General features: G+C 41.1%; 2 protein-coding genes across 3 annotated transcripts; one reads left to right on the forward strand and one right to left on the reverse strand.

Annotated features, from left to right (window-relative positions):
* The first annotated feature begins 1,955 nt into the window (after nucleotides 1–1,955).
* On the forward strand, nucleotides 1,956–4,768 carry bbs10 (Bardet-Biedl syndrome 10). The gene is made up of 3 exons (XM_010784845.1): nucleotides 1,956–2,233; nucleotides 2,322–3,302; nucleotides 3,473–4,768. Exons 1-3 carry the CDS (start codon nucleotides 2,043–2,045, stop codon nucleotides 4,275–4,277), a joined length of 1,977 nt encoding a protein of 658 aa, XP_010783147.1. The 5' UTR covers nucleotides 1,956–2,042; the 3' UTR covers nucleotides 4,278–4,768.
* Nucleotides 4,769–5,435: 667 nt separating this feature from the next.
* cd9a (CD9 molecule a) lies at nucleotides 5,436–11,414 on the reverse strand. Of its 2 annotated transcripts, none has more exons than XM_010784846.1 (8): nucleotides 11,211–11,414; nucleotides 8,534–8,636; nucleotides 8,309–8,406; nucleotides 7,783–7,857; nucleotides 7,539–7,643; nucleotides 6,917–7,006; nucleotides 6,481–6,564; nucleotides 5,436–6,359 (listed from the first exon to the last, which is right to left on the reverse strand). In XM_010784846.1, exons 1-8 carry the CDS (start codon nucleotides 11,277–11,279, stop codon nucleotides 6,294–6,296), a joined length of 690 nt encoding a protein of 229 aa, XP_010783148.1. In that variant the 5' UTR covers nucleotides 11,280–11,414; the 3' UTR covers nucleotides 5,436–6,293. The 2 variants fall into 2 exon arrangements, with proteins under 2 accessions (XP_010783148.1, XP_010783149.1); XM_010784847.1 differs by lacking the exon at nucleotides 11,211–11,414 and adding an exon at nucleotides 9,571–9,710.
* Nucleotides 11,415–12,028: the final 614 nt, after the last annotated feature.

Here is a 12,028-nt window from a genome sequence, read left to right on the forward strand (position 1 = left end):
TTGTGCTCCCATTTTTCATGGGATGAACTCAAAGATATAAAACATTTTCTATATATCGGTACAAAAAATAACCATTTCTGTCAAATATTGTTCACAAATCTGAAGAAATATGTGATCGTGAGCACTTCTCCTTTGCCGAGATAATCCATCCCACCTCACAGGTGTGGCATATCAAGATGCTGATTAGACAGCATGATTATTTCAGAGGTGTGCCTTAGGCTGGCCACAATAAAAGGCCACTATGAAACGTGCAGTTTTGCTTTATTGGGGGGGTCTGGGGGGGTCCGAAAACCATAGGGTTAAACCCTAACATGTCACCCATTGAGCATGTTTGGGATGCTCTGGATCGGCGCATACGACAGCGTGTTCCACCTGCCAATATCCAGCAACTTCGCACAGCCTCAGGGTCTGGGGGGGTCAGAAAACCAGTCAGTATCTAGTGTGACCACCATTTGCCTCACGCAGTGCAAAACATCTCCTTCGCATAGAGTTGATCAGGTTGTTGATTGTGGCCTGTGGAATGTTGGTCCACTCCTCTTCAATGGCTGTGCGAAGTTGCTGGATATTGGCAGGAACTGGAACACGCTGTCGTATACGCCGATCCAGAGCATCCCAAACATGCTCAATGGGTGACATATTAGGGTTAGGGTTAGGATTTAACCCTAGGGTTTTCGGACCCCCCCAGACCCACCAATAAAGAAAAATGCACGTTTCAGAGTGGCCTTTTATTGTGGCCAGCCTAAGGTACACCTGTGCAATAATCATGCTGTCTAATTAGCATCTTGATATGCCACACCTGTGAGGTGGGATGGATTATCTCGGCAAAGGAGAAGTGCTCACTATCACAGATTTTTTCAGATTTGTGAACAATATTTGAGAGAAATGGTTATTTTGTGTAAATGGAAAATGTTTTAGATCTTTGAGTTCATCTCATGAAAAATGGGAGCAAAAACAAAAGTGTTGCATTTATATTTTTGTTCAGTGTAGTTGAATCTTTAAAACTCTAAATCTTTCTAAATTCTCAATGTTTGTCTGTCACTTTACTTCAATCGCAGTCTCCCGCCGTCTCCCGCCGCCTGTCTTCGTATATCTTCGTCTCTCTCCATTTCCCGCCGTCTCTGTTTGGTTCCCGCCGTCCCTCTTCGTCTCTTTTCGTCTCGCTTCGTATCACTCCGTTCCGCTCCCTGGTAAATACATCCTGTTGAGCGGGATCTACAGTTTCCAGTATTTTCCGTTTCCAGCTAGAAACTAGTGCGTTTATGTTATATCTAGGGTTTGTAATAAAATAAGCCCCTGTGCGGAAGGGTTCATCTCATTTCATTCAGCTAGCTAGCAGATGCTAATGTTATCTACGCAGCTTCTAGCTGTTAGCAGTGATCAGAAAATAGTTACACGAGTTTATAACGCTAACCAAGTAAACTAACTTTACACTGATTTTTTCAAAGTGAACATTGACTGACGCTGAGTAGTAGAGGTGGAAGAAGTAAAAGTAGAAGCACCACAGTGTAGGAATACTCTGTTAGAGTTAAAAGTCCTGCAATCAAAATGTTACTCAAGTAAAAGTAAAAGGTTTGATTCGTAATTATACCTTATTTACCGAAAGTAAAAGTAATATTTATGCAAATTGGCCCATCCCAGAATAATATTTGTCATATGTTTTGATTATAATTATTGCTGTATTGATGTGTTTATGTGGTAAAGGGGTAGCTAATTTGTATTACTTTGTAGTTTACTTTGAATTTACTCCAGGTGTAACTAAAGTCTTATTTAAGTGTTGATTCTTTTTCACATTATTAATCCAAACGTGAGATGTAAGACTGTAGCCCTAAATTGAAATCCATCCTGTGTCAAATGTTTGTAAACTAAAACTGTGCTGCATACATTATATTGTTGGAATTTTAAGCCCATCTGTAAAGTTTTGAGGCAGTAGTATTTAAATGTCTTGTTGCTTTTTATGGAATACCAAAAGCATATTTGGAAAAAATTGTAAATTGTGTATTTTCTCTTGCAATTGATATTTATGTTTCTTTCAGGTTGCAGGGATGCCGCCAGTGGAGCGTCTTCATCTGGATCATGTTGTGCAGACTGTGTGTGCGTTGGAGTCAGTTGTCCTCCGCAGTTTTGGCCCTGAAGGAGGACAGGTTCTGTTCACCAGAGACACGGGACAGGCGATGTTGAGTCGCAGTGGGGCTCGCATTCTCACTGCGCTACGACTTGAGCATCCACTGGCCAGGTAGGTAACACACACACTCTGTCACTATGATAGTCTTTGACAAGTGACATTTTATATTTTTTATATATTTGTGTGTTTTTGGTTTTAGGATGGTGGTGGAGTGCGTCTTGAAACACAGCACTGTAACAGGCGATGGATCCAAGACGTTTATCCTACTGCTAGCTTCATTACTACGGATGATTCATAAAATGGCCTGCAAGGAGCCTAATGTGTCCCACACCTACACCTCCAGGCAAACGGCAGAGGCTTCAACTGCCAGGCACTTGGCTGACAAAATTCTGGCATTTGCATTGGAGGAGCTAGATGATCTCATAGGCATGGGAGTGATTCCATATGGATGCTGTCTGTCATGGGAGGATTTCACTGCAAAAAAACATTTATCAGGACCCTCAAACAATGACTGTGTTCAAAAACTGCTGACATCATTCTTTCATTCACGTCTGGGTCGTTCCCACTGTGACTTTATAAGCAAACTAACCTATGAACTGTTGACTCACTGGAAGTTTAAAAGGGACCAACCTTCCTTATCACTTGAGTTTGTAAATGACAACTTGGATGCATTGCACACACCTGTGTCAGGCTTCCCTATCAGTTGTTCACGTTTGATTGAGGGGCAAGTCATTCACAGAGACTTTGCTACACCGTGCCCTCAGACTGAACAAAAGGCAGTTAAAGCTGCAGTTTTCTCTGGTTACCTACAGCCAAAATTGCTCAATGCAGGACAAGTGCTGCAGCTGGGATGTGGAGAGCAATGGATGGAGGAGAATTCAAAGAACAACAGAAGTATAGTGCAGTTTAGCGCCTGGACAGAAAGGTCCCTGAAGTGTGTCTTTGCAAACCTGCAGAGTTTGGGTGTCTCTGTGATCCTTTCTGCAGTGAAACAGTCGGCTGCTGTCCTGTCTTTAGCTGCACAGGCAGAGATGTGCGTTGTGGAGTGTGTCAGTGAAGATGAGCTGTCTCTCTTTGCCCAGCTAAGTGGGGCCAAACCTGTCTCAGACTGCTGGATGGTTGAACCAGAGCACGTCGCTACACTAACCTTTTGTAGACCAATTCTGCTGGGAGCCCATAGGTATAAACATGTCTCTTTGCCACTCATATAACATGTATATTTAAAAGTCAAAAAAATGCATACAATTCCTTATCATAGATAATAATTGATTTAACATACATGTATATTGTTTTGATTTTCTCAATCTTCTTTGATTCATGAATGTTCAAATTTGACTTTTTCTCCCACAGGTATGTCCATGTGGCTTTCAATGATTCAGAGGAAAGGGTCACGGTCAAACCATGTAGTCTGGTCATTTGTGGCCTAGGGGAAGGACAAACTGAGCAGTATACATGTGCATTTCGAGACGCCATCCGCATGCTCCTTTCAACATGGGAGCCCATGGGTATGACTGCAACCACAGCCTCAAAGAGAACCTTGCAGTCAACCAAAAGCACTTCTTCACATGTGGATCAGATCCCCAATGTACCTCCCTTCCAGCAGTCTGGGTTGCAGCCAGGTTATGTCATACCTGCTGGAGGGACATTCGAGTTTCTCTTACACCATGCCCTCCTACAAAATGGCACCAGTTGCTCAGCCTCTGATGACATAGTTACGAGTGGCCTTGCTGTTTCCCAGCTCTTGGCAAATGCTCTACTGATCGTGCCCAGACAGATTTATTCCCACAGTCCAAGACATTTCCTGCAGGCTCAAGCAAGGTTCCAGACTATTATTCAAAACCATTCCCACCCCTTTAGCCTTGTCTACAAACAGGAGCACAGCTCAATCTTTGGGGAAAGTGCATTTCCTCTAGAGGAGGATAAACTAACAAAGCATCGTTTTACTGAGGCTGACGTGTCAGCAAAACTGTTCATGTCAGACTCCGGCCTTGAATCTGTGTCTTGTAAATACCAGCTACTTCTGGCTGTTCTGCAGTGTCTCTCAAGTATTCTCCATGTAGACACCGTGCTGCACACACACACTGCCTTACACACTCAGTCACGCAGACTTGCTAACACTTCCTGGGAGGGCACAGACGACGAGACTGAAGACTGAGATTGTTTTTTATCCAAAAGGTAAAATAATTAATATATTTTTGTATCATTCAAAAGGTGGAAGGAGATAATTTGCAGATTGCTCTAGCAATATTAGTAACACATGTATTGGAAATGCAACTTTATACTTCCACTGTAATAATAAATTAAATGTAATGGCAGCACTGTTGTATTGTTCAGTTTTTGGCTATTAAAATGTTGCAGTGGTTCTTCACCAATCAGTCCAATCAAGTCTAGGTTTACCAACACCAAATAAAACATCAAACAACTTGGGCAGAATGGGCAATTGTTATCATATAATTTAGTCTTTATCTACTGTGTGTATGTGTAGAAGTGTGGTAGAGTTAATGTTGATTTTGGCGTATTTTCTCTTGAGTTTTCATCGTGGTTCCTATTTTTCTCTTCCTTATCTCGTTTGTCCTGCCCTCTTCCTTTGGCCAGTACACATAATGTTACATAAGAGGCATAAACACAGAACAACATGGAGCCATGTCTCACATATGAACATAGTTCTTTTTATAATCAGCGTTATCTCCATAGTGGGGGTGGGGTGTCTGAGAGGGCAACACCTGGCTGTCAACAACCAAATCAAAGGGTACTTCCTTGTGCTATAATCAGAGGAAAACTAACTTTTCTCACCTCTTTTTGGATGAAAAAGTGAGTCATTAGAAATAACATGACTCACTACCATACATAATTGTGCACTGTTTACTGTAATCTGTCTATACGCCTTGTTTTGAAACACATATTTGGATTGATTGTGATGGCATGACTAGGAAAACAAAAACACTTCTTGGCTTGGATCAAACTACATGAGTCACACTTGATGGCCATGAATATCAAAGAAAGGAAAGCTGGGAGGAGTATTAAGAATGTATTTTTCCATTGCGCACACAGATTAGGCCCTGGATGTTGTTTTGAGTCTTATCAAGGCACGTCCACCCATCTAAGCCAGTGCATTCCCCTATATCCTGCACCACTATATCCAACATGCCAAGGAAAGTCAGTTTGATAGTATCTTATTTTAATAGTGAAGAATTTGCTCTTGTAGTTAATGTATTTAACTCAGTGACCTTCTCAGAAATGGCTTAAAGAAAAACTACAGCAACAAGACGTTCGCTGTGTGAGTAACTGCATGCCATTGCAAAACACCTTCAGAGTCAGTACAATTTCTTTTATTCGGCTCTCATTAATTTTGCCTCTGTGAAACATAGTGCATATGGTATAAATCAAGTCCAGTCTATGTAACATGGAAAGAACATTATAAAATACATCATCAAATTTAAAACACATGTACCATACAACCATCTATGTGTATAAATCTTTTACAAATAAAAAAAGACATTTACAAACTTGACAAAAAATGAAAAGGCGTTTTTAGAAAGGGCATGTTAGGGATGGAGACAATAGGAAGGGTACACATAAAATGTCACAATGTAGAAACCGAGATGCTACTCTAATACCGAGCTAGGTGAACCACACTGACCGCAGTTCCCAGCTTAGCATTGAATCGGCTATAGTCACCATAGTTTTATATCTGTGTTGTAAAAAAAAGGACTGTAGAATTTCATTGGCTATTGCTGTAGTGATGGTAGTGGCCTTTTCTGAGGCCCTGATCCATGATTCTTCTGGCTGTCAAGTGATGGCAATAGAAATGTGATCCATATACAATAATATGATCTTTTGTTTAGATAATTAGCAGTTCACAAACACTAATTACAGTCAAATGACCACACAATTATGTCGTCAATACATTGCCACTGAAGCACAGATGACACCCATTCTATAGTTGGGCCTTATAACCACATTGCATCTATATATTCCAGAAAGGGTTGGCCTAAGTGTCAGTAGCACAGTTATAGCTGATGTATTATGTACTAATCAGAGATATCCGCACACAGCCTATCTTAGATTGTCCCACTTGAACAAGCAGTGTTTATGGCAGTGGAGAGTCATGTGACTCTAGGAATAGCATCATGCAACGTTAATAAAGGACTACAGGATGTGATGGTGGGACTCACACCACCTCCCGAGACTTCCTGATGGCGCAGCACAGGAGCATGCTAAAGATCATCCCAAACACCTGCAAAAGAAAGAGAGACATACATTACTTGTGTTTGTTCTTTACTCACCTCTGCCCTGCGCTCATCCTCCAGGGCAGCTGACACTTAAACTTGATGAGTTACAGTAAATCCCACGCTTACCATAACAACCCCAATGGTGATGCCGGCTCCTCCAATGATGTGTAGCTTGGAGTCAAACACCTCGTCAATGGCATCAGGGCAGCTCTGCAACACACCAGCATAATTCCTTTCAGCTTCCTCTAAGCCTATGCTGAACAACATGACGTGTGGTATTGCACACTTAACAGACAGCCTGAGAGCATACGGGCTCTTGTAAACCAGTGTTGCCATAGTTACACTGCAAAGAGGCTGAGGAAATTAGTGTGCAAAGGAAATGATAACCTATGGCACACGTTTGACAATTATTTGACATACAGTAACGTAATTGCTTCCTAACAGCTTTTAGAACTTATGGATCTTCTTTGCTATTGAAATATGATGTTCTTTCTCTAGCTCTTGACTGAAGTACCTATCTATGTTGGCATCCAATCTATACAATCATTCAGAGTAGTTGTACCTTAGTAATGAGCTTCTCAAGTAGCTCTCCCTGGGGACAGGTGTCTTTGTCAGCCTCTTCTACCGTACCAGTTGGCCCGCAACAGTTCAGCTGTGGAAAAAAGTAATGCCTTTAGAACACAAGATGGAAGAGGGAATAGACATCTATAACTTAAAGTATTTTAAAGGAACATTCTTGTTACAATTGTTATGTTGTTATCACAATGAGGTTGCTAGTCAACTGGTGGAGGCACTGTCCAAAATAACCGATCTCCAAAATAACCTATAATTTTTCTTACATAACTATTGGTGCAGAGATGAAAGGAACCCAACATGTTCATGCTGTTAAGAAGTTATGTAAGTGTGTGTTTAGACCAGCTGTTTCCCCCTAGATGATATGCTGTAGGATAATTGCCTCCTGGCTCACTAAAAAATAAAGTACAGGTGCTTATTTTCCTAAAATGTGGTATTTTGCTGAATTTCCAACTTCTAATCATCTTAAACATTTTTGATATTAGGCGGCACCGACAACTTTCCCATGGGAATACATTGCTTTAAGGAAATATTGCGTGTCAAGTTATTTTAAGATAAGATCTAAGTCTACCTGAATTAGTGTGAAGCTGAAACTAAAAGACATGGCTCACCCCAGTTTGAATCATCCGCAGAGTGTCTCTGAGTCTCTTATCTGAATTTGGCATCTTGAACTTCTTGTAGGTCTGCATGTAGGATGATGTGATGTCGTTTACCACCTGAAAAACAGCAGCAAGACGGTAAAATAATACTTTATACACATAACTCACATTCATTGTGGTACCATTCATGTTTGTAGCTTTGTAGAAAAGTTCTATCCAAGTAAATGAATCATTGTTACATACACTTGTACATTACCTTGCTTTGGTTGGAAAATACCCAGATACCAGCCGCAACTTCAATGGCAAATATGATAAGCAGGAAGAAGAAGAACTGCAAAGAGATAGACAAAATGAAACTCTTTTGATTGCTTGAATGTGTGCAGGCGTGTGCGCATGTCTTTTGAATGCATGTGTGAAAAAGTTACAAGGTCACTTGAGTGTAGCTGAACCTAATTTTTAGGCTCCTCCCTCTGGGAGATTTAGTACAAGAAGATTAGGGCCAGACAGACAGGGAGGGAGGGGGAGAGACAAGTGCTGCGAAATCTAGAGACTCTTCTCTGGCCTTGATACTGTTCAGTAAACAAAGATGAATGTAGCTTATATTTATTGGAGAGTCCAATGTAGGTCTACAATCCACACTTGCTTAAGTTCAGTAACAAGGCCATATGCTGCTGAGTAAGATTGTGACAAATACATATAGACCCGGATATAGTATAAGAAACTGTTTTAAATAGTTTACGTTTAATGTTAGTTAAGTGCAGAACACAAAAGATGGTACAAACCATTCCCAGCATACATGGGGACTCCTGGATGGCCCCACAGCAGCCCAGAAAACCCACTACCATCATTAGAGCTCCAGCTGCTATCAGGATATATACACCTACACACACATACAGAGAATCACAGACATATACAAGCATATTTTGCAGCGCTCACATAATCCAAAATGTAACTTTGCTTAAATGATAAGGGATAATGTTCCATCTCAAGGACAGAGGGAATCTTACCCGTGTAAAACACATTTGGAGAGTCTGTTTCTTCAAACAGGCCTTTGGTCTGTGGGTCTAATCTCAGCCACAGGCCTATAGTGAAGACAGCAGTGCCTGCAAGCTGAAACACAACATCATGTTTATTTTCACAAACAGTTCTGCAGTTAGTTATCATACCACTAAATGCACAATGTAAACAGTCAACCTGATAGTACATATAAATGATATTAGCGAGAAACTAAGCTGAAGTTCTTGTCATTCGTAAGCACTCTCCATATTTATGCAATATGCCATTTGACATCTTGTGTATTTCATTTTGATTTTACCACACCAGTTTACTTAGTGCTGTCTGAATTTTAAAATGTTTCTGCTTCCAGTTATCATTTAAAACATGTACTAACTAAGCATTCTTGTGGTCTAATTGTTACATGTTTTTCTCAGTTATCAGTCGAGGAAGAGGTCTTCACAGTCCTTTCTGTCATATCTAACTCCTCACCCACAACATTTCCAACAAATCTATTGAAAAGGCCTTTTTTCAACTCTTAAAAAGTATAGGTCTGGGGACAGACATTTGTAACTCCTCACCAATGAGACTTTGATATTATAGTGTAGAACACATTGATGTATTAAAACACATTGATGGAGGCAGGAAAGGCTGTAATTTGCTCATCTAACTGTGTAAAAACAAGGACCCTTTGTGTTTGTATTGTCCGTTCATGGTACCAGAGATTGTGTGATGTGCTACACATTGACTCACTTACAGGGCTTGGCAGCATACACAGGTCTGTGAATATTTAACTTTAAAAGTCAAACCGAAAGATGGCAATCTGTTTCATTCCAAGTGTGTTTGTGTATATTTGGCCATTCTGTTGATGATTTTTACCTACTCTTTATTCTAGGATGTCTTATATGCCATTGTGTAAACAAAAGAGCAGGTTAGAGCAAAGAACAAATGTGTACTACTAGTCCAGTAGTCTTTTCCACCTCTTCCTTCCTCTCTCGTTCTCACACACAATCAATCCAACACCACATGATTAAAAGTAAAGCACACCTACCCAGAAGAAAGAGTTGAAGACAAACATGAGATATTTCACACACTTGATTCCCCCAGCGACAGCCATGCTGATCCAGTCAACACAGTTCACAGCTCTGAGTGATTTTTAACTATCTGCTTCCCATGTGGCAGTAAAACATAATGGTGTCAGTTAAAAAAAAACGTGGTGAAAGGAGAGATTGTTTTCACTACCACGCCTTCATAAAATCACATGACTTCTACAGTTAGGGAGTGGCAAGAGAGCCGTGTTACTCAAAAATCTGACCTCCATTGTTTAATCTGAAATGAACTCCTGCCTGTGTTCCTTCCTCTCTTTTGTCCCATGTTTATACACACACAGCTTATGTTTTTAACTTCTGCATTTCTAAAAGTTATGCTGATACATACATTTTGATATAGCAGGAAGTAGGACATAGGGCTCTGTCTAGGCATGTTAGCCAAAAACATTTTTAAATACCTGCCCAGCAGCATATTACCTGCTCTGTTATCTGAACTGTGCGCACAGTTACTAGACTGCTCTAAAATTTGACTACTACCTATGTCTCACAGAAGCTGTTTTATTGAAACCAAGGTCTGTTAACCAAACTTGATGCACTGACACAACGATGCACATAGACACTCTTGTTGTGTCCAGATGATCTGTGATCAGATATCTGGGTCATGTGATCTGTGGCTGCATAATGACCAGTGTATCATATATTCACTTCCTGCTCAGTCCAACACAAATGGGAAGTGTCTGCACTTTCATTGGGTTGGGATGTTTGAGCAGGATTTTTCTATGAATTGAAATTCAATCAAGGACATGCATTTTCAATTCATGGTCACCATCCTGGCTTCTTACTGCTAGTATTTACAGACACTGGTGATTTTTACAACTTATAGTGGATTTTTTGTATATTTGTAATACCCATAATTGGTTGTGTTGCCTGGGATCATTTGCATCTCACACATAAGCACACACACACTTTGGGAAATCCCTGCCCTGTAATGGATGGTTATTCTAGGCTCTATCTATAGCTGCACTGCACACATAATAAACGTTCATAAATGGGCAAAGCATTCATGTGAAACCACAAACACATCACAAACAAACTGACAGAAGACACACCCTGCAGGCTTAGCTGGACACAAATAGCCTCCATGGGATATCTAGGATTCATTCACACTCTCACTCCATGACATGCGCAACTGTTCACATAACGTGAGGAAGAAGAAGCGTTCATTATTATAATATCAGGGACATTCTCCACCACAAGAAAGCGCCCCCCTCCCCCCATTGCATTTATTAAAATGCTGTGCGCGCAAACTCCAAAGAGTAGTCTGCACGGTGGAACTGGGTCACTTGGCCACCGGGGATTATTCGTCCAGCCCTTTCGGTCTCCACGCATATTGGGACGCTTTGTATTTAGTTGTTGTCAGTACCCAAAATAATGCAGGGGCACCTCGAGGATATACTGTGATAAGAAACCGAGACTGTGAGCACTCGGTACGATCCTGCATCTGGGACGTCGTCTTATTTCATTCAAGATAGTAACCGGCTCACACACGAACGCGCATGCACGCAAAGCTCTCTCTCTGTCACACAGACAGGGTGTATAATTTATTCTTTAAGAAGAATACAATTTATCGCTTCAAACTCACCCAGAATACGAGGTTGAAGGCGAACATCAGATATTTGACGCACATCTCTCCCCCCGACAGTGCAGCCATGGCGGTGCTTGATCTATCTCACTTCTGCTGGTAGCACCAATTAAAACACTCAGTAGAAAAGAAGACCTTCGAAATAACAGTCAGTATGCAGATTGAGGTTATTTGCCGACGCGTCGCGCTGGTACGCGCACCGTGCTGTGCGCGCTTGTAGTGGTCCGCCCCCACACAACGGTCTGCACAGCCCCCTGGAGACTTTTTTTATTTATCACAACATTTTAACTTTATGCTTTTACATGTTACATTTCTAATAAAAAAATTCAAAGACATCTACATTAAATTAAAGGGCTGATAATTATTGGAGGGTTTTTTGTGTGAGTTATCAATCATGTAATGGTGTTGGCATTTGTGGAAATGTTTTCTAAAGTTATCATATTCTTTTAGAGGGGCTTGAAATAGCAGTTTGCGAGACTAAGTGGGGATTTAGTGCACGAGTGAGACTATCTCTAGTTGTCCAAATAGGATTACAGAGAACATCACCATTTTTAATTGTTAGCATGTAGCTCTGATAGAAAACCTTAAAGTCTGCACTCAGCGTGCGTCTTTGCTTCATACAATGGTACATCAGAGCCCTGCACAGCAGCCTAAGGTGGGCTTTTTGACCACAAGTTCCTGCAGCACCATGAGCTGTGGGATGACGTAATTTTCCCAGAAAAGAAAAAGCGCGTTCAGGGATTGAATATACTGTACATGAATGAACACGGTGCACGAGCTGTGCATCTCCCCCAGACAAATTCCTCACGCACCCGCAC

Source organism: Notothenia coriiceps, unplaced genomic scaffold (genome assembly GCF_000735185.1).
Source record: "Notothenia coriiceps isolate Sejong01 unplaced genomic scaffold, NC01 NC01_scaffold00026612, whole genome shotgun sequence".
Lineage (NCBI taxonomy): Eukaryota > Metazoa > Chordata > Actinopteri > Perciformes > Nototheniidae > Notothenia > Notothenia coriiceps.